Genomic DNA, 24,249 nt, shown 5'->3' on the forward strand with positions numbered 1-24,249 from the left:
TCCAATTAAAATTCACATTAAAAGACATCCCGTGTCCTCAGATATAATATATAATATTCCAGAAAAAGGAAAGAATAAATGAGGCTAGTCTTACCACCACTGCTACAGAGAAGTTATAACTGAAAGCTGTAGTTTCAATCTTTTTTTCTGCTTCTTTCTTTTATTATAAATAAATATGTTTATGACTTTATTTTGTCTGGCTTATATGCACAAATCACTTTTTGAAACACTGTGTATTTTAAGAGCTATCTATGATTTTTGTACATAAACTCAATGGGGAAAATAAACAATAAAAGTTATCCTAGTTGTATAAATAGAACTAAATTCTTAGGAAACTTTAAAGGTGAATGTTAAAAAATGTGTTTTTGTCTCAGAAATCTAAGGAAAATCAGGATAAGCCTAATTAAACTGAATATACTCAAGATTTTTTTCTGTATTTTGTTTGCATATACGTGGGAAGGAAAAGTAGAAAATGTAAAAATTTTCCAATATCTATACCCATACCCAAGTTCTTGCTTTCTCTTTGCCTAGTAGAACAGTATATTATATAAAGTGGTGAGGATGACAATGACGTTATGACAAATAGGAATGGAATCAATGCAAGATGCAATAGGCCAATCTAGCTCTTGAGAAGATAATGGTTTTTATGAATGGCTTTACTGAATTGCAAGTAATTAAAAATGTATTTGGACAGACTTAGAAACTAAAAAATGTGTTCAGAAGTATTCTCATGCAGAGATGGTACTTCAATAAAACCTAATTGAAAAGATATATTTTTTTCCTAAAATTAAAAGCTCCAATTCTTAGAAAATGACTTATTTTCCTCTGAAAATACCATTTGTGATATGAGAAAAAGAATTCATTTCAGATAAGTCTTAGATAAAAGAATACTATGGCCCGAATTTCCATCGATTCAGCTACATAAGCAGAGCTAAGTCATACTGGCTCACATTAATGTCTTAGCCTAGAAAAGACAGTGCTAACACTAAAAGCAGAATTATTATGAAAATCGTAATTCTTAAACAAAATTTATAAGTGTACCATTGCTATTTCAACACTTACGGCTATCGTAACATATGTTTCCTAGAGCCCTGCCAGTTTGAAGCAGCACTTCCTGGTCTTTGCTATTTAGCAGCTGCACCAGTGGTGAAATTAATCCTGCATCCACACATGGAATTCGCATAAATTCTGAAAAGAAGAACATATTTAATTAAAAATATAAAGATTCTCAATTACATAAAAAACCTCCCTTAATAAAATAAATATCTAATATGAAAATGTTTAAGATGGCTTACTATCTGAAGAGTACATTTCTGTCTAAAAGTATCATTACAACCCTACTAAATACTTCATGAAGTAAGTACACAAAAATGAGTGGCGCCATATTTTTCTTTGCTGATAGTCTCTAACATAAACCAAAAGAATTTTTCATTAACTTTTATTATACCTAATTTATCATTATCTTCTTATACCTGGATGTTACAGTTATCAGCACTGCAGACACAGAACGGCACCTAGTTTCAGAAATTTGCTGTTGTTGTTTTATTATTATTATTAGACACTGAGAGTACAATTCTAAAAAGGAAGAAATATTCACAGATACTTCCTCTTTTACTTATTTTTCCTTTGCCTCAAATCCATCTTAAATCTGTTATATAGGGGAACACTTTATCTAAAAGATATCAAAATCTTTTACTGCAATTTATGGTCATAGCTATGCTCCCACGTTAAACTTGCCCCTGGGACTTCTTACTAATACTCTGGATTTTGAACATCAGCACATAGTCAGGTACGCTAATTTTTAGAGAGTTCCTTTTGTATGTACAAATTTAACCATAATTATATTTTATAATTAATCCAAATCTAACAAGTATATGCTAACACTTCTCTTCTATTATTATATAACGTGCACAGCAGAGTGACGATGAACAGATCAACTTCCAATTTCTTTTTTTCTCTGGTTCACACAATCTTCTTTCATTGTCAAGTTTCTAACCAGAAGAAATATAAGGCCAGTTAATATCTCTGTTGGGTCATGTTGCATTTCTGAAGATATTTATTTAAAAAGAAAGACTCTAATCCACTTTCTCAGCCAGTCACTTAAAAAAAAAACAATGTGACGATTAAGCAGTAAACAACCATTTAAATGGATCTCATTTATTTTAACCAGTAGGGATTAGTGGCATGCCCTTAACAAGCCTCTGATTAAAAGGATAAACGCTATAAATTATGTCTTTAAAACATAGCTGTCATCTACACTAGAGTGTAGTTGTCATACTAGACAACTACACTCGAGTTGTCATACACTAGAGTGTAACTAGAAGCAACCTCTAGCAGCAGAGGTATCATGCAACTGTGACCAAGTATTATGAGGATTGATACTATTAAGTAATAAGATCATATAGGAATGGAAAGCCATTTCAAAAAAAAATCTATTCAAAATTTCTCAATCTATGTTATGTGTGTGTGCTCATTCTTAAGAAAAAAAGTTTTAAGATAAAAATTGATTTCTGGAAACTATACTGTGTTTCTAATGAAGTTAAAAATAAATTACTTGATCTTAAAAATCAAGCTGCTTTGCATCTAAGAAGATTTAGATAGTGGTTGCTCTAAGTTAACAAACAATATCTGAAGGGGTTTCATTTTCAAACCAGATCTGCTTCAGGAGTTCTTTGTTGTCCCAAGGTGATCCCTATCTATTCAGAGCAGTTCAAATCTTCTTGAAGTACACTAAATACTCCAGACCACTAGGAATCTCTGAGCATTTATGACCAGCTCAACTCCAAAGCACAGCATAATGATTATATATTACAATAGCTTAGATGTACATACAAACAATAGATGGTCAGTTTTTATTAACAACCAAAAAATGATTTACCAATATTGGAACTTGGAAAGATATTTTGAGCACCTCTAAACAAATGAAAAAATTTCATGGCAATTCTTTTTGGTAACACACATATGAACAAGTTGTTTTACTGGGCTAAAAACATACTTTACAATGCCACCTGCCACAGTGATTACACAATGTATAAAATTGTGTAAAACTGAAGCCAGAATTTTAAAGTTTCTTTTTTTAAAGTATAATATATGCAACTTACTAAAATAAAAGAACTAAAAATAATATCAAACTTTGACAAACTGAGGCATACTAATGGTATTACATTTAGCATGGCCTCCCCTTTTGCTTAAAAACTGCTTTAAGAAGTCAGTGCTTTTCTCAAATTGACTAAACTAAAATCATACACAAATATTTCTGCTACAAAATAATTCTTCCAAAGAATCCCCTCTCACTGGATATAAACCATATATAATGGGATGGCTGTTTTATAATCTATGCTTTGCTGTCATTACATGGAAACCTAAGAAATAAATGTTTCTCATGAAGATGAATTCAGAAACCAGTATGTATTCCGACTACACTGTTGCAGTCAAGTGCCAACGTCAGTAGGTCAGACTAAAAAAAAAAAAACAGTGAGTTTATCTGGATATAACACAAACCAACGTATACATTGAAAAAGGGTAAGCTCTCCTGTGACAATGAAGACGAATGACTCAGTGGCAGCTCAAGAATCCTGTAACCAAAGCAATAAATGATACAGGTACAGGACTAGCAGTGCTGTTCTTTAATTCTACTCTGAAGGAATGGAATAGCAAATGGGAAACGTACGAATAGAATGACTATAATGATAGTCATTTTAAACAACATTTCATTACATGAAAAAAGTCAAAGAAAAGAAAAATAGAAAGAAAGTAAAAAGGTCTAATCTACAAAATTAAAACATAAATTAATAAAACATACTGACAGGTAGGGTGTAAAACTGAAGATGTTCCCAGCAGAAAAGTTCTTGAGGAAAACCTCACCATTTTTGGCTATTTCTGCTATGATGTTAGCTACTTTGGCTGTGCAGGAAGACTGTGGAACCAACAGACTTGCAAACAGTTGAAGTATTCCACTTCCTTGGATTTTTTCACTTGTTTCCATATCTGAAAGAGATACATACAAAGAGCTTCAGTGAACATCTTCAACACTAACACTGACAACTTCATCTACAATAAATTCTTTAAGAATTTTCACCATCCATAATAGAAACAGTTCATTATACATTAAAATGTGTATATTTATATAAAATTACCTTCAGTTCCACAAGCTGCTTTTATGTTCAGTTTTTATCTATGCAAAACACTTTCTAATACAATCTTTTCTAAATCTACAGATTATAAAGGAATCCTTTCTGAATATACCATTTGCATACCAAATTTACTTCTCAATGTTATTTCCAACACTGTCTATTCAGAGTAGGAATGCTTTACTTTCTACTTCCCTTCTGAATTCTCTAAGAGTGTGTTATTAATACATGTGAATTCTATGATTACCTATAATGCTACAGCAATTAAAAAAAAATAAGTGGCAACTAAATGTGCAAAAAACTCACCTATCATTTTATATGGAGTGATAGAAAAGACTATTCAGTTCCATATGATTACTATGTTTCTCACACAACTTATTCAAACCACCACTAATGAGAAAGGGAAATAGTCAACAGCAATAAGGCCATGGTATTTAGAACTCTATATGGTGATATAGAAATTCAAGAAGACCTACTTCTTTCCTTTTCTTTCCATCTTTGTTAAAATGCAAATAAAAAGCCTTTGTATGAAATCAAGCCGCTTCATGTAAAAAGCATGACCTATTAAAATAAAAAACAGGAACACCTGGAATGATGATGGAAATAAAGACAAGCTCAAGGAAACAAAATTTAAAATTACTATTTGGCTCTTAACAATGAAGAGGAATGGCACTGTTTAAAAACAGGGAGCTATAAGGTTCATTAAGACATTCTATTTAAATTTATTTCTATGTGTAGCTCCTCTATATCCTTTACATCCTTTGGTTACACAAACAAACAAGAGAACTCTAAAGATTTCTTGTTAAGTAAATGGCAGCTGCTCTGATCAACAGAGAGTAGGAAATCATTTTTAATAATTTCAGAAAGTCTACAAAAAATTATCTATTTCTTTAGAGTAAGCGCTGATTTGTTTAGCTCAGTGTTTTTCAAACTGTGGGTCCCAATCCATTAAGAACCCTGAAATCAATCTGGTGAGCAAGGACCAGCAATTTCTTAAAAAGAGAAATAGAATCAACAATATCCACAACAACAACAAAAGAATAGAAAAACAATTTTTTTGCAGACAGTAAGGTAAAACACTGAGTGAAACACATGCACATGTAACTGTATGTGTATGCTTACTGAATGTAAAATGTACCACTAATCGTAGATTCTGGTCAGAAAGTTAAAAAGCAATGTTCTGTGTAACCCAAGACTAGCCAGGATTCTGGGTTAAAGAGGTATAACACTCTTAACATTATCAGGAGAAGCTGGAATTGCTGAATGGCTAAAGCAATAGAAAATTATATGGAAAATTATTTATAAATTTGTAAAAATTGAAAATTGTAAAAGTTCCATGGATTTGTTATCTTAAAAACATTTCTTTGCAATTACTGTAGTTACTTGGGTATATGTGCATGTTTATACATGACATTAGTACAGAAGATCAAGTAATCAAAATTAGTCAATGTTGAAACTCCATCCATGCATTTCCTTTTCCATAAGCCTAGTACACTTTAATACAGCTAATACTATTTTGGTTTTCTTACATTTTATGTACTGTAATAAAAAAGGGTATTTTGGAGATACTTTAAAACAGCGCTTTTTATTAGGTGAAGAAACAGAAGCCCAGAAAGATAAAGTAAACTTGTCTAAAGTCACCAATAATCATAGAGCATGAAGAGCAAATTCAGATTCTACTACACTAACAATTCAACATGTGTATCACCTGGCAACCACTGGTGTTATTTTTTAGAACAGAAAACTTACTTAAGCATACGTAAATGAAATTTGTCTTTTTGTACGCTGCTACTCACTGGTTTCTCACAATTCAGATTATTACAAATGTAAAGTACACATGATAGAACATAAACACAGGAGCTGTCCTTTCAGCAAGCACATTTATAAAATATAATGTGGCTTTTCACTTTTACTTTGTGTCTTGGATTAAAAAATAAGTTTTTAAGGTACCACCTGAAAATCTGACACCAAGTTTCTGTTAATTATTATTATCATTATTATTCTTTCTAGCAAGAAGCCAAAAGAACTGAACTCAGTTTGCCATGTTAAAATTCTTCCTTTTCTGACCACTGCTACAACGGTAGGACACTGGGGTTGACTGCCCCAGGGGTCTTGTCCCACCATCTGCTGGTGCTAGGATGATAGCAAGAATCTGGCATGAGGAATGAATCATGATTAGATGTGAAGCTGAGGCATTTGTGTGTGTGGAGGCGAGCAGTTAACTGCAAATCACCCAGGCACATCTCACTTTAACTATAACTAAAAAAAATGGCTTAACATCAGAGCTGAATGTCAGGGGCACGGGGAAAAAAAGAAAACAAAGCAATACAAAACTCTTGCACTCCGATGAGTTTCCATGGATTACAATCCAGGGAGCTGGGAAAACAGTTATAATAAGATGAATCAAGATTTGGGAATAGTATTTTTTTAATACTACTGTCAGAGAAATAAAAGGGAAAGTATAATCTGGTTTTTCATATAAATCTGATTTACAATTTAGAAAAATCAAAAAGGAATTCTATTTACTTGCTAGCATGTGGATTTATATATAGTTTTAGAACTTAAATTAAACAGCTGGGAATTATCTTCTTTCATTTGTCATAAAAACATAAAGGGCCAAATACTGCTTATCATTAAAATGCCACTATCCAATAAACAATTACAAAATTTCAGCCTCATTTCATATATGCTTTCTACACTGGCATTCTACTGCATCTCACAATGTGTATCTGTGAGCTAAACATGTTCACAGATATCTGTGAGCACCGCTGAAATGATTTTAAGAGAGCATTAAGAAGGCGTCAGTGGTGGTGTTTGCAGGTCTAAATGAATGACTGCTTGTAAAAAGAAATCATGTGTTGTGATCAGGAGTCCTAAAAAAAAAAAAAAGGCAGACTTTTCATTATCTTTAGCCACACTACTACTGACATTGGAACTATACCCATTTTAAATATTTGCAGGAATCAATTTCCACTTCTTTCTCCCCCTTCACATTTAGGTGCAGTCATAAAAGCGTTTGAGTATGCCTACAAATTACAGGCAGCTGGCAGTCCTTGAATTTTGAAGGACCCATACATGAAGGGCAGTTGCTACTCTAAAATAATATCTGTGGAGCTACGGCAGGAGTCATATCCAATAGAGTAGCCCTTGCAGTTCTGCAAGCACTCATTCTGTCTCTGCAGTCCTATGTCCACACCCCACCTGACCTCCTGGTGGCAAGGAGCAGCTTCGTTATGAAACTGCCAGTGACAGAAAGAAAAAGAAAACTGGGCAATTGGGTCAGAGAAACTTGAAAGAAGAGTAAATCAAGAAGCTGTGCTACAATGCTATAGGGAGAGGAGAAGTTAAAGCACAACTCATAGAATTTCTCAAGACCAATAACCCAGGAGAAGACAGAGAATGGGTGGAATAGGAATGGGAATTTAAGATATGGCTCGAAAAATGCTAAAGTTCCCAACAAAGCTGCCAAGTAAATACATTAAAATAATTGGCTTTACAGTTAAATATCAAGAGCAGGTTTTCAGGTATGCTACTCTAAGCTGAATTTATGATGTTATGTTGGCATATAGGCTTTATGAGGAGAAACTAATGAAAAGCGTTTGATAGCCAATTTACAGTAAACTCCAAATCAGAAAAACACAAATAATGACTGTTATTACTGTGACTCTATTAGATTAAAAATGTACTTGGATTATTTACTTCTAGTTATGAGAACAATAAAGAATTGCTATTTTTACTTATATGTCCAAGGATCCTCGTGACTGACTGTGAAGAGAAGACTCAGATTTGGGATTGACTGCAAGGACAAGGGATATGACTCCAGGGCTGTGTGTGTATCATTGTCTCTGGGGAACTATTTATTTCTCAAGGGGTAGATTTTTAGAATAGGGTGTAACAAGAGATCTGGCTCTGTGCCTGGGAGATCTGATCCAAATCCAAGGTTTCATTTCCTACCACACACAGACGAGCCCCAAATCCTCTCTCCCTTTATCCAAAGGAAAACAAAGCATGTGCGCTTGGATATACAATAAATACCTCAAATTTATCATTTCCAAAATCCAATTTACTCTCTTCCTTTCCTTTCATTTTAGTCTCTATTGCAGTTAATGGCAGGGAACCCATCTAAGCCAGAAGCCTTAGAATGATTATCAAGTTTTCTTTTAGTAAACGCCTTGCTACCACCCATGTTAATCAGAAAGTACTGTAAGTTCTGTAGATTCCATCTGACTAGCATCTTGTGCATCTATCCTTTCCTTGTTACATTCGTGCTACTTCCAGTTCTCAATTCTGACCTTTATTAAATGCAACAGCCTCCTCAAGAGTCTCCCTAACTCCAGCCTCCCCTGCAACTGTCATCTACACTGACGGCAGAATAAGCTTCTGGAAATACAAATTTTATGTCACTCCCCTACTTTAAATCTTTAAATGATCGTCTATAAGTTTTAATTAAACATTCAAGCACATCCATGACATTTGTATTTCCCAACCATATCTCCTGATACTCCTCCATTGATATCCTACATTCTAGCCACAGTAAATTGCTTATAGAAATCTAAATTAATCATTTTATTTCATACCTTCTTACTGCATCTGTTCCCTCTCTGAAATGCCACACCCACACCACCACTATAGCTAATTCCTACACAGAGGCATAGTGTCCTCATTTAAAGGCACCTGACTGAGAGCCATTTCAACTTTTAAAGATACCTGACTACCATAAAAACTCATTTTTTAAAACAGACATGTGACATAGGCATGATAGGTTATGTTTTCTTCATACTACAAATAAAGCTATATGATTATATTGGAAAAGCAATAAGAAACCAATTTTTCTGATTCCTAGTCCAGTGCTCTTCCTAACACAACTGTTAATTTAGAAGATATATAGTGCTAACAATACCTTGACCAGATTCACCAAGTTATTACGTGACAAATATTTTTATTTAACATATTTTTCAGAAGTAAGAACTAAACTAAGACAACTGGGTAAGAAAGCGATGCACAGTATTTTGAGATAGATAAATTGACTCAGTGACTGAAGGAGAGAAAGTGAACTGTGTATAGAGAAAGTGAAACAGGTTTAAAATATATTTAAAACATAGAAGAGGACTATACTGGGTATAAGATTAAAGGGCCTGATAAATGAGAAATTAATGTTTCTAAAAGAAAATGGAAGTATATGGGGGGTTGTTATAAAATGCTTTTTCTTTCACTGATGAGAATCTTTTTCCCGCAATAAAGATTTTAAGCAAATAAAAGGAACGTGAAGTACAGGAAAGAAAAGGCTGGATATAGTCATGAAAAGAAACAGGGCAGAACAAAGACCCATTTGCACAATGACTCACCATCAGAAAGAGGTCTTACTAAAAGATTAAGTTGTGAGTGTCATTTATAAAATTACAATAAATGATTTTGACAGTTTTGCAGTCATTTCAATTCCAGGGATAATGTAAGCTGTGGGAGTTGGAGAAGTTATGTATTTGGAAATCACTAGAATAAGCAGGGAGATCTGCTAGTCTGACTATTTTCCCTAAACTTACCACTAACTAGGTCAAAAGCAGTTGCTAAAGATTGAGTTGGTTAAAAAATAAAAGAAAGATATTTGCTGAGAAATACCCGGAGGAACTGTGCTAATGACTGTGGTAAAAGCAGAGTATATAACTAGAATCGTTCAACTATAAGTTCACAGTAATTACTGAAAACGTGGTCCCTACGGTAAACGTGGATTTCCTCACTTCATACTAAGAGAACGAGGACATAGTAAAACACAGTGAAGGAATATTTTTAGTAAAAGATCTATCTCCATCCTGTGAAACACCTTGGGGAAAAATATGAAGTAAACAAAGCTAAAGAGATTGACATCTGTAGGTCACAGGGCAGAGTCTTCATGTAGGGATTAATGACCTTACAAAAATAGACCCCAGAGAGAAGCATGGCTTCTTCCACCATGTGAGGTTCCAGTGAAAAGACAGCGGTCTATGAATCAGAGAGCAGGCCCTCATCAGAATCTGCTGATGCCTTGGTCTTGGACTTCCCAGCCACCAGAAGTGTGAGGAATACCACCTAGTCCAGGCTATTTTGTTATAGCAGCCCACATGGACTAAGACATATGGCACAAAAGTCCTTTCATAATTTGACCCCTACTCCCTTTCCAGTTTCAGTTTCTGATTGAACTAGGTTTCTTCCCCACCACTGTGACATTGTATATGTTGCCTCCATTGCTTGGGATGTTCTTTCCATAATCCTTGTGCCCTCACATTACCTGGGTAAAGTACACTGTATTTTCAAAATCCAGCATTCCCTGATCCTGCTTATCAAATTCACCCCTCTTCCCCAATATTCACACACAATGTTGTAATTGTTTCCAAGCTGTGAGAATCTATTTGGTAGCTGAAGACTTGGAGTAGATGAGATTATCCACAGATGATGTCTTTTTACTGAGTCCCTACCATATTGGGAATATAAGCTAAAGGATACAAATCATATCCTCAGTGAGCTGTCTAGTAAGAGAAAGAGAGAGGTAAATAAATTACCACAATTCACTGTGACTGATAACACCATGGAGGTTACATACAATGTATAATGGGAAGCAATCACAGTTCCATGAAGATCATAGAAATTTCCATAAACAAGGTAACATTTAAACTGAGTTTTGAAGCCCAATAAAGCATGTTCTAAGCAGACAAAGGAGAAAAATTTATTCCACAAAGAAGGAACACATAAAAAGCACTACTATCTGAAATTTAGAGACCCTAAATTTGTAACAGCAACATTCTGTACCACTGGGTGACTTTTTTTACCAGCAGCTGGAGGCTGCCAGAATTGAGAAGTGGAAAAGGTAGATGGCTGATATTATCTAAGGTTGGAAGAAAAGGTAGGTAAAAGGAGAAGGATAAGAGAATACACCTATGAAACACCCATTTATCCGTCAGAATCCAGGTGAAATGTCAGTCCCTCTGTGACACTCTGAAAGACTCTTACAACTATGAATTGAACCCAGTTCTCTGAACACTTTGTAATCAGCTCTATTATAATAATGTGTTATACTGTATTAAAACTTATCTGTTACTTGTCTATCCAATCGCTCCAGGGCAAGGTACCAACTAATGCATGGTGGTACCCAATTAATGCTAGTTGAATAGAACTGCCCTGTGCTTAAGGAGTTTATAACTGAATCAAAAAAGGCATACACACATAATTAATATACACCGAAATAAGTTCAACTTAGAGGGATGCATAAGCTGTCCTACAGAATACTAAAGATGGAGTAACTGAGTTACATTTATTAATGTTGTAGAAGTTGTAATTACTTTTAACAGAAAAGAAGATTGAGCTTATAAGGAGACTGTCTTATATTTTAAGAATTTTCTCATCAAGAATGGAAGTTTTTTTGGTAGCATTACCAATCGCTAGCTTATGCAGAGACTAAACTTTTCACTTTGCATTAAGCTAATCAGGTCTCAGATTACATTTTTTCAAAAGCAAACATATGCAAAAATGTTCTTGAAACTTCAGACATCATTTTAGAAACTACTTTGTTTTTATCTTATCCCTCCCACATGCACACATCAGAAAGAAAAGGTGATCAATCCATAAGTAAGTTATTATGAGCAAAATGAAAACATTCTGTTTGCTCCTTTAGTACAAGGAGGAGAAAAGATGCGTAACGCTTAAATATGGGCAGAGAAAATTACCAGCATCTAAGTGAACTCACCTCAGAGAACACTGTGTGCTAAAATCCAGAATTTAAATCCAGATGTCTCTTGAAAAAAAAAACCACTACTCCGCCTTTTGGAGTCTCAGTTTGGGGTTTATCACAACGAATACTAAAAAGCAGGTCATAAAATCAACCTCAGTCAAATCAACTAGATTTGCTTGTGGAAAGCTCTAATGTTAAGGGCATCATTCCTCACTAGCAGTTATCCCAACACGTAACTATTATGCCACACAATTCAGTTTGATATGTCAGTAGAATACAGAGTCCACTTGTGATGGTTACTTTTACATGACAACTTGATTGAGCCATGGTACCCAGGAATTTGGCCAAACATTATTCTGGAGGTTTTTGTAAGGGAGTTTTTGGATAAGATTAACATTTAAATCTATACATTTTAAGCAAAGCAGATTGGGTTCTACAATGTGGGTAGACCTCATTCTATCAGCTGAATGTTTGAATAGAACAAAAGACTGACCACCCTGAACTCTTTCCCCCACGTGCCCTGGAGCAAGAGGAATGCTGCCAGCAGAGTAATTCACTGTGCAGGGTCATGAAATCTCACATAGTATTCTGTACTACTGCTCCAACTCTGTATAACTAGAGTCAGAAAAGAAAAATGACTTTGACTCTATCTAAATGTGTTGGCTTTCTGAAATCTCAAGAAATTACACAATGCATTGTTTGTTTTTTAACTGGTGATAAAACAGCCAAAATTTCCAAGTGAAGGCATCTGACAACAGAAGGCACTGAATGCTACTAAACTCTAGTAAAAAAAATTAGAGTATAAAGATTCTCTACATTATACAGTCCACTGTATGAATACCACCTAGAATATTATACCTAAACTCTATCTTACTAAGCACATGAATCGTTCACACTTTCTCAGTTACTGATGATTTTTGAGGAAAGAGGTTGTGTTTATTTTTACTTATTTGTTAATTTTTTTCTTTAGTTTTGAAATAATTGATTTATAATATTATATTAGTTTTAGGTGACAACATAATGATTCAATATTTTTATAGATTATACTCCATTTAAAGTTAGTATAAAACAATGGCTACATTTCCCTGTGCTATACAATACATTCTTGTTACTTATTTTATAAATAGTAATTTGTGTCTCTTAATCCCATACTCCTATCTTGTCATCCCCCGCGCTCCCCTCTCCCCACAGGTAATCACTACTTTGTTCTCTGTATCTGCGAGTCTGTTTCTGTTTTGTTATATTCATTCATTTGTTTTATTTCTTAGATTCCACATATAAGTGATAACAGAGTATTTGTCTTTCTGTCTGACTTATTTCACTAAGCATAATGCTCTCTAGGTCCATCCACGTTGTTGCAATGGCAGGATTTCATTCTTTTTTACAGCTGAGAATACTCTAGTGTGTGTATACATACACCACATCTTCTTTATCCATTCATCTGATGATGGGCACTCAGACTGCCTCCATATCTTGGCTACTGTAGATAATGCTGCTATGAACATTGGGGTGCATGTATCCCAATGATCCAGTGTTTTCTTCAGATATATACCCAGCAGTGGAATTGCTAGATAATATGGTAGTTCTATTTTTAGTTCTTTGAGGAACCTCCATACTGTTTTCCACAGTAGCTACACGAATTTACAATTCCACCAACAGTGTACTAGGGTTCCCTTTTCTCCACATCCTAGCTAACATTTGCTATTTGTAGACTTTTTGATGATAGCCATTTTGACAGGTGTGAGGTGATATCTCATTGTGGTTTTGATTTTAGTTCTCTGATTAGTGATGTTAAGCAGTTTTTCACGTACGTTTTGGCTAGCTGTATATCTTCTTTGGAAAAATGTCTATTCAGGTCTTCTGCTTGTTTTTAAATTGGGTTCTTGGTTGTTTTGATATTGAGTTGTATGGGTTGTTTATATATTTTGGATATTAACCCCTTATCAGTCATATCTTTGCAAATATCTTCTCCCATTCAGTAGGTTGTCTTTTCGTTTTGTTGATGGCTTCCTTTGCTGTGTAAAAGCTTTTAAGTTAAATTAGGTCCCACTTGTTTATTTTTATTTCTTTTGCCTTAGGATACAGATCCAAAAAAATACTGCTAAGATTTATGTTGTGATTTGTTATAAGACAGTAAAATGACCATGAACCACACACAGTTAAGAATATGGTATATAATACTTTTGGCCTTAGTATTCTTCATCAAGATCTTATTGTACAGCAAATAAAAATAATATAGTATCTTACATCCAGTTAAAGAGATGTATAGCTGACTTAGCATACATTTCTTCAACTCTTTTTTAATGTGCTTCTAAAAAGTGTTTCTTAATTTGGAACCTTTTCCACTTTCTGGCTATTCTTCCCTTACTCTGAATATTTCAAGCAAAGAGTTAACCTTTTACTCTCTATTTTGCCTTTAATGTTACTACTATTTTTCCTATTTCAACAATATTTGCAGTTGGTCATTAATATTCACATACATTCATAACTCAAAAACTGAAAATTGCAGTAGGTAATAAATGAGTAACAGTGAAAAGTGAAATAACTTTGCTTTTGTTTATTTACTTGGTATAAAAGATATTCCCATCGTATGGCATCTCTTCCAGTTTTAACATAATAGATAAACTATAGGTTTACATTGATTAAGATTCATATAAAATCAAACCTCCAAAAGGAGAAAAATTTATTTCAATTACCTATTTTTCTGGCTAGTGTTTCTTTTTCTTCCTCTAAGCTAAATGTCAGAAATTTAAAAAATGATTATTAATGCCAAGTAATTAAAATATTTTTTAAATTTATAAAATAATTTATATTCATATTTCATTAAATCTTGACACACCAAAATTCATATAACATTACAAATGTCTAAGAGGAATCTATGTAAAACTACACTGTATAAAACTACATGTAGAACTAAATTTATATCTATGTAAAACTATATTAAAATGAAGTAAAAATAATAAGCAATCAAGTTCACACTGTCAGGGTTGAGTAATACAAACTAACAAAAAAATGAATATCTCAATTTATAGCTATAAACATAATTCAAAGGCTGATATAATATGACCTTGTAATTGTAACCAAACAATTATCTGGTGGCAAAATGAATGCTCCACTGACTGTAGTTTTGAACCTTTGGGGGCTGTAAATTACTAAATTGAGAAATTGCCTAAAATGTTTATCAGACCATTTAATAATCATTCATTCTAAAATAAATAATTAACATTATTAATTTTAATTATTCTTTAGGTACTAATTCTCAATAGGTAAACGTTTGTCCCTGAATACACAAAGGAAGATATAAATCATACTGAACCTCACTATTCTACTAAATGACATTGAATCTGAGACTGTAAAACTACACTGTACTTTCCATACTTAAGAAAATCTTCCTCTAGAATTAACGCTCTCAGCAAATAATTTCATTATAAATAAACTTCAAAATAATAAAAAAGAAAAATGTTTACTATTCTTATACTGAGTAGGCTAAAGATTTATGGTTTAGAGGTACCTGCTCTTGATTTTTTAAGAAAATCATTCTTTAATTAAGACTATCTTCTTAACATGAAAAAGGATTTTTATATTAAGTCCAGAGGTATTATATTGAATGGTGAAGCATTAGAAGGGCTTGCCACTAATATCAGAAACTAAAATAAGATACTACTCATACCATTGTTATTTACTATTTTGCTGGCCGTTCAAGCCAACTCAATAAGTCAGCTATAGTTACAAGGGAAAGAGGAAACAAAAATAACACTTTATGTTCTGACTGCAAAACCCAAGAGAACTAGCTAAAAAATTATTTTAACTAATAAGTGAGCTCGAAAGGTAGCTGAATACAAATAAAAGATATAAAAATCAATACAGCTTTCAAACTGATCTCTAACAAAACGGCCTGGAAGTTATAATAGGAAAAAGTCCATTTGCAAAAACAACCAAAATAATGTAGAATACATAGGAAAAATGCTTTAAATAAGATATATATGGAAAGCATGTGAACCAAATTATATAATCCTAATGAGACATAAAGAAAGAAAACTTGAATAAAAATGATATAATTTATGTTTTTAGAATAACAAACTATTAAGAAGTTTTCAATTCTTTCCAAATTAATTTATAGCTTATCCCAATTTCAACAGCATTCTCCAGGAATGCAACAAAGTATTTACACAACTTCTCTGATATAACAAACCCATGAAAATAAAAAACTTTGAAACAGATTTATGAAGAGGAACTTTCTCAATAAAGCTACTATAATTAAAATAGCATGGTTACAACACAATAATAGACAAACAAATTAATGGAATAAAATAAAACCCCAAGACTGGACCAATTATATTAAATTAAGTAGTTATTATATGATAAAAGGAACGTCCTCAACCAATAAGGAATAGATTAAATAGATTAAATGACACATGGTGTTGGAAAAGTTGATTGTCTAGAAAATAATAAAATTAAATCCTCACCTATACCATATATAAAAATAAATAATTGGGGGCTTCCCTGGTGGCACAGTGGTTGAGAGTCTGCCTGCCAATGCAGGGGACACGGGTTCGTGTCCCGGTCCGGGAAGATCCCACATGCCGTGGAGCGGCTGGGCCACTGAGCCTGCGCATCAGGAGCCTGTGCTCTGCAATGGGAGAGGCCACAACAGTGAGAGGCCCGTGTACCGCAAAAATAAATAAATAAAATAATAATAATTGAACATAATAAAATCAAATAATCATAATAGCAAGAATACATGTATTTTATACAGAGGCTTTCTTTAGCAAAAATAATGATTCATTAATTTCTCAAAATGTCACATTTATAAATCCCAAAGTCTACCTAATGGTGAAACTTTAACCTTTGTTTTACAATGCCAAGTGGGTACTCAGGAAATCTGAATTACAAGAGGTAAAAGTGAAAGCATTTAGACTATGTAAGAAAGCTTTCTAGAGGAAACAACCATCATGACCACCAAGTACTACAAGAGCTAAAAAGCAGTATGCTACTGCCCATACCTTTAATATCAGGTTCAAACATCCATAATCACAGCAAAGACACTGAAAATAGGTTAATTTAATCAATCTATTTCTTACTTTAAAGCATTTTCCTTTAAACATCAAACTACATTTTTCTGTTGAGAATATATAATCCTTTTTTTTTTTTTACAGTCACTCTGCTCTTTAATTCAATTCACAGAACTGCTGATAAAGTAGACATTTCTATTTAAAAGTAGAAAAAAAGGTTTGTATAGAAGGTATTTCTGTTATACAAATATATTACACAGCTTGGGGCAGTAACAGTCCAAGAAGCTCTTCTCACCCACTGATACTTTAAGCCTAGGAGGGAAGAGGTCTATCACGTAGGGTCTGGTTCTTGCTTGATTTGAGAGCTTCTATCAGTCTCCTTTATTTCTTCTGTTGCAGGAACCTCCAACTGGCTTGGCTCGGCTGATTCTTGGATTACGGGCCTTCTGACTCACTCTGATCAACCAACTGGTTATTAATCACAAGTCCTGGAAATGGTCTAATGACTGTGAATTTAATGAACTCAGCACGTGGAAGGCTTACCCGAGGGTGTGCCATTCTGATGACCATCTATCTACTTTTGGCATTCCAAGGCTGGAGAAGATACTCAGAAACAAAGCCAAAATTAAGTTCATCATTAAAAAGCCTGATATGTTTGAGACAGCAATTAAGGAGAGCACCTCCTCCTCTAAGAGCCCTCCAAGAAAAATAAATTCATCACCCAATGTTAATACTACTGCATCAGATGTTGAAGATCTTAACATCATTCAGGTGACAATTCCAGACTATGATAATGAAAGACTGTCAAAAGTTGAAAAAGCTAGACAGCTAAGAGAACAAGTTAATGACCTCTTTAGTCGAAAATCTGGTGAAGCCACTGGTATGGATTTCCCTGTGAAAGTTCCCTACAGGAAAATCACAATTAACCCTGGTTGTGTGGTGGTTGATGGCATGCCTCCCGGAGTGTCATTCAAAGCCCCCAGCTATCTGAAAATCAGCTCCATGAGAGAATATATAATTCTTATTAATTCATTTCCAATTCATTATACTAATTAAAAGTCTAATCTGCATGCCTCATATTTTTTGACACGTTCAGGACATACTGGGTTAGTGTTTAATTTGAGAAGCCAGTTAACATCTATCAAGCATATGGCCACAGAAGACCTACAGGTAGCTGCAGTTACACAGTTAAATGGGACCCTGTCAGAAACAAATGTTAAGGAAGACACAGCAGCACAAACCCATCAGCTTCTCCCTCAACAACTTAGTGACAGTAAGTCAGTATTAGTGTTTTACTGAGGATGGTAGATCTTTTTCAGTATATATTTGGCATATAGTATCATTTCAAATCACGTTTCTCTTACATATTTTACTGTCAGGAACATAAGAAGTTTTTCAAATTTAGCAAACTTAAGAAGCAAAAATGGTATCATTTGTTAATTAGCTAGTGTAAGAAAATCCAGATTCTCTATCCATGCTTCAATCACAAAATACAAATACCAATGGAGGCTTATCTCCTTCTGGAGATTGTACATAATGAGAGCTTTCTTTGCCCCTTATGAAGTACAGTGCTTAAAAGCATATTAGAAGGCAAACAGCACCCAGTACCATGTTATTATCTTCTGTTACTAATCTTGTGACCTGTGAAAGATTTCAAGATGGTCTTTCTCATTATTTCAATCAGATTCAAGCCTTTCTGTGATCTCTCTTCTACGAATTCCTGGATATAAATATATTTGAATATATACTGTCTCTTCTTTCTGCTTCTGACTAACATATATCTTGGACCTATATGCTACTACTTCCTTAGAATCTAACCCTAGGATAATGAACTTAAGGTTCATTATTTTAAATGGCCTCTTTTAAAAATGTCTGCTCCTCCACTGAATAACCCAACTATATTTTATTGATGACAATGATGATGATTTTGTTTCTAAGCTGCATTTCCATCACATCATACTGGCCGGTCCAATTCTTAAACCACCCATAATTCAAGAAATGATAGCCTATAAAACTCCAATAGAAATATTTATAAATATTTTATAAAATTTTAAAAATGAGATTCAATATATAATCAATAATTTTAAAACGTTTAATGAGATATTTTACTTTTGGGGAAGTACTAAGTCTTTAAAGTATAGTATGTGTTTTACACTCATGGCATACCTAAATTCAGACTAGCCTCATTTCAAATGCTCAATAGTCATGTCAGAGAATGGATACTGTAGTGGACAGCACAAGTTTAGAAGATTCCTCCGGAAGGCTAATGAGCATAGTATTCCCTGTGTTTTTCCATGTTCAACAGAATTTTTCTATAGCCTTGATACTTACTGAGCACCTTGGCTCAATATAAAATTCTTATTCCTTTAGTTTTCTGAAAATACTGCTCTAATATTGAATTGTTTTGCATATTGTTGTTGAAGAGTCTGATGCCAATCTAATTTTCTTTTCTTTTTAAATAACTTGATCTTTTAGCATGGAAGCCTGGAGGATTTCTCTTTTGTATTTATTTTTACCTTTAAAGTCTAAAAGTTTTGCTGGACTTCTTCGAGGTCAATTTTCACAAGTACATGCTAGCCCCTTTCAACATACAGATTCTAGTCTTTTTATACTTCAGAAAAGTTCATACTTTTAAATATTGGCTCTGTTCCAATGTTTTGTTTTTCTCCTTAAGGATTCCAGTTGCATGTATGTTGGATCTTTTTGCCTGTCTTCTATATTAATCATTTTCTCTTTGATCCTTTATTCTGTTTTCATTTTGCCCACTTTCCTCAATGCTCCTTATTAAATTTTCAGTCACCTCTATTCTTCCTTGGTACCTTGTAATTTAGTCTTACTTTTTAAAATGATTCTTTTTCTTCATTATCTTCTACTCAACTCTTACTTTACATCTTCCTAGTAATTATCCACTTTGGTTCCAAGTTTCTGAATTTCTTACCCAGGTATTCTTTTTCCTTTTCATATCTGCAAAGGCTTAAGGATGTTTAATATAGGTCATGGTGTTCTGTTACTGATAACCACTTCGTGGGTGGTTTAGGAGAAAAAAATTCAATAACTAAAATGTTTTGATTCTTATTTTCTGCTTTGTTCCTTGTAGCACCTATGTATGTATATAGCCTGCAATTTCCAATTCAGTGTATAGTTTTTCTTTTCTTTAACTAGCAGTAAAAATTGTATGCAGTAAGGGTAAGGATGAATTCTCAGGTTTTTTAGTTCAAAAGCTCCCTCTTCTGAACTTAAACCAAAGGGGGTTATTAGTGTGTCTTCTAACAGTATGATTTTCTTATTTCTACAGAACACTTACTTTCTCCATCTTGCATCCTTCTTTTCCTTCAACACCAAGTCTACAAGGGAGAACAATTTCATCCCCCAAAGTGGCACTCTCCTGATCTGTTGCCTAGGGTCCTGTGTACTTCTAAGTCTCCTCCTTTTGATTCCCAATAGCCAATGCTCCATTTGAATCTAAGGCCAGATCTCAGAATTTTCCCACCAAGTTAAGACTTTTTCTTTCTAAAGGAAATTTTAACTGTAAACTATCACTCCTAGGCTCCTGATTCAACCCCTCTCGTCTTTTCCATGTGGTCTCTGCAGTCTTCATGAACTCTCTCTAAAAATGGGCTCTGAAGCTAAGTAGGCTAGATTTGGATATTAATTTCTCTCTCCTAATAATCTGAAGTTCTTAGTGTGTCTCCAGGGCATAGGTTATAGATATTTGATTTTATCTGATTTTTTGTTGATTTGTATGGCTTTTTAGACTGTGTAGAAAAATTCAAACTTAGGTGGCCACCACTACTCTATGGCAATCCAGGGGTCTTAATTCATCAAGAATTTTCAGTGTCTTTTTAGTTGACCATGTTCTCTAGTTTAGTCTAGTCTCCTCTACTCTTAAAATACTACCTTTATTTAGTAAAAACTGAACCTTTGGTAATTTATGATTAGCACCAGTCATAAGCCCTCATTAATGACGGACACAATAACTAAAAGAGCCACATAATACAAAAGTATATAAAGGAGGTGAACACCATAACGAATTTAGCTTGCAAAGAAAACTGCAAATGTATCACTCTGTGATACATTTGATAACGTAGGGTAAAAAACTGAAATCTAGATATTACTGTGAAAGAATTAAGTGTAAATAAATTTTCATTTCTACTAAAGCAGCAGCAATCTTTCATGCTCAGTAAATAAAGATTTAACAAGGTTATTGAAAAATAGTTGATAATAAATTTCAAAGTCCCTTACTTAGGAAATAATTTTGATACATGACAGTAAGTCTGTTCAGAAATATTAAAGACATAAAGCAGACTAAAAGCAAACGACAACAGACAATTCTTACTGTTAGAGAAGATTTATAATCTACATTAGTAGCTTCTGTACATAATTTGATACGTTTAGGATTATAGCCTAGTAGGGAGCCAAAAAACAACACACTGAATAAAATAAAGAACAAGTGTTAAGAAATAACCTAAGAATTCAACAGGTAGATGAGTATTACCAAGTTAGGAATATGGAACTAGATACTAAATACTTTCTTCTTTAAAAACAAGTAAACTGATGTTCTTTCATAGGGTTTTCTATAGATAATAAACAATTACGTGACACTTGTATGAAATAGGAATTGCCATCGGGCAATTGGTTAAAGTTCAAATACAAAGGTATATGAGGCAATGAGAAAGAGGAAAACAGTCTAATCCGTTAGGGAAAAAATTGAAAGTGGTGCTGGTGATCATCCTGGCACTGTATTGTGGTTCCCCCAGCCAACAAGAACATGGTCCCCATGCTCTTACAACAGAATAGAATTTTTATTATGAATAGACTGTTAATTTTGCTTATTTGGGGGCCTTTAATTCATGCTAGTAGTTTGTCTTATAAGGTGGTTCAGATGTCATACTCTCTAAGGACAACTCCTGCCTTAATGTTTACGGACAAAAATGTGGGCTGTTTTACATTTTCAAATAAGCATGAAATAGAATAACCGACACTACAATTCAACAAGCATTTACTGAGAATCTTCTAACTATTCTCTGAATCAAAAGAGACCAGAATAAAAGGGCTGATTTCTTGGCTGGTAGCCTTCATATATTTACTAAAAACATTTTAAAGGTGAGATCTGAAGTATTTATATGAGTGAATGAATGCTTCCATATTAATTTAGATCAGAGATTTACACAAAATGCTTGCTCAAACAAAATGTTTTCCATAAAGTCTAGTACATATTCAAATTTTCAACTTTTGTCTTTTAAGATCCTTACATATACTAGATTTAATGCCCCCCCAAATTTTTTCTTAAGAAAACACTCTGAAGTCATACATCAAAGCAAAAATTCTAATTCAGATTATGATAATCTGTAATATACAATTCAAAAATACTAAATTCCCACAGTGTAAAAACTTAAAAGCATAATTTCTTTCCTCTTAGAAATGTCCTTTCCAATGGCAGGTTAGTAAACTGTAAAATAGAACTTTAAGATTAGATTTCCATTACACACATTACCATTTTGTAAAGAATGGAGAAATCATTCTTTCTTGATCAGGTGCAATTCTAGCGCAAACACTGATTTTTTTAGTTAAACCACCTGACACTAGGAAGAATTATGAAATTAGAACTTCTCTGTGTAAAAAAAGCCAGTATAGATTCTAAGTTATATGCTTTATAATTTTACCTTTAAGAGCATAGAAGTAGTGACGGATCAAACATTTTATTCAGGGAAGTAAGAACTTTATAAAATAAACATTTCCCTGGTATTTAAAAAAATTTTTTCTTGCTTAAAAGCTAGATGTTAATTTTATAAAACATACCAATTAATATCTATAAAATAAATATATAGCTCAAAGGGGAAAATGGTTTATAAATTTTCTTCCTCTGTAATAATAATTTGAAACTATTTTAAAGAAAAAGCAAAACTTTAAGACAATATTAAAATCTAGTTTCTGAAAACACTTTCACATTCTATAAACGCAGGAAAAAAGCTGCACTTTACTCAGAATGTAGTTTTTTATTTTGTAAACTAAGAGTGCAAATTCAAACTCTGTACTCTGCCAGAGCAAGGCAAGTACCCTTACAGGGACTGTTTCTTTATCTTTTAAATGGTGATGTATATAATACCTCCTCATGGGTCTACAGGAAAGATTAGATTAGACAACAGATACAAGTCTGAAGTCTAGTGCTGAGTACACAGTGGATGCTCAATCAATGATAGATATCATTTGTAAGTCAAAGACGGAACATCTGCATGAACCACCTCTTCCTACATCAAATTCTTTTGTGTCAATAGTCTCAGATGTGGGGACAATTATGAATTTTATTATAGATTCTTAAGAAGCCACATTCCTTTTGTTCCCTTCCTAAGGAGTCAATAATTAAATTGGTAGAGTCTGTTGTTTTCATTACCACTTTGTAACTATTTGGCCTTAACATTTTATGATATATAATTTCAAGACCATTTTCAATAAATGGGTCCAACGAATAACTCTGCAATGGGTCTGAAATTTAGTTCAGCAACTATATACACTTGTCAATATTTCCTGAATCTGTTCTTTAAAAAGCTATAAAATTTTGCTTCCTTTTTTCATTTCTCTTCAACAATTTCATCTATCTGTGTACCAGTCTTTCCAGGAGAGGGCTGAGCAAGCCTCCATGTATAACCAAGGATATCACCTCCGTGTCCTTCAGGTCCTGAACAAATGGTCCATTTAGAAAATACTACTTGTTTTTAACACAGAGAAAAAACTGGGCCATTTAAAACAAAATAAGTTATAATAAAACAACGCTTGAAAAAAAATGAACTTGAGATACTCAATTTATACAGACTGATTACAAGATTACGTAAGTCTGCCTATACAGGCATGTGTAAAACTCAGGTCATTATGTGGTTCTATCCAAAAGAATATTCTGTGATCATGGAAATAGTTTATACCTGTGATCCCCAATAAGGTAGTCACCAATCAAACATGGCTATTGAAAAGTTAGACTAAAGAACTTAATTTTTAATTAAATTTAATTGTTAAAATTTAAATAGCCACCTGTATCTACTATAATGGAGAATACAGCCTTACACATTCTCTCTTATTTTTCTTTACCACTGTGACCCTTATCCAGATGTTTTTACTGAACTCCTTATTTTAAATCCCTTCTCTGATATCTCTAAGATTAAACAGCTTGACATAATTATAATCTCAAAAGCAAAATATTACTAAAACAGAATTTTAAAAGCTACCTTAAATGTGCTTTTTGATAAAGAGTACTGCAATCAATTATTTTAAATTTTCTAATCACAGTTTACTAAAACAGAAAAAAGAAAAAGAATGCATACATATCAGAGTGCTTGAAACTGAACTCTAACAATATAGTCTATTCTTCCTCCTGAATTATTTGTCAGCTACATAATTAGTCCCAGGATAAAATAAC

The 24,249-nt window shown here is 33.4% G+C and overlaps 1 protein-coding gene across 7 annotated transcripts in view; it reads right to left on the reverse strand.

Annotated features, from left to right (window-relative positions):
- The window catches only part of RAP1GDS1 (Rap1 GTPase-GDP dissociation stimulator 1), a 153,655-nt gene that overhangs the window by 92,174 nt on the left and 37,232 nt on the right, over nt 1–24,249 (reverse strand). For 6 of the 7 annotated variants that reach the window (XM_024736033.1, XM_024736031.1, XM_024736030.1 and 3 more), the window contains exons 3-4: nt 3,865–3,987; nt 1,063–1,188 (exon numbers count right to left, since the gene is read on the reverse strand). In XM_024736033.1, coding sequence (XP_024591801.1) covers nt 1,063–1,188; nt 3,865–3,987 — 249 coding nt within the window. Of the gene's footprint in view, nt 1–1,062; nt 1,189–3,806; nt 3,988–24,249 lie in introns of those variants that run through there. The other variant, XM_024736034.1, reaches the window with a different exon arrangement.

Source organism: Neophocaena asiaeorientalis, unplaced genomic scaffold (genome assembly GCF_003031525.2).
Source record: "Neophocaena asiaeorientalis asiaeorientalis breed wild unplaced genomic scaffold, Neophocaena_asiaeorientalis_V1.1 scaffold7, whole genome shotgun sequence".
Taxonomy (NCBI): Eukaryota; Metazoa; Chordata; class Mammalia; order Artiodactyla; family Phocoenidae; genus Neophocaena; species Neophocaena asiaeorientalis.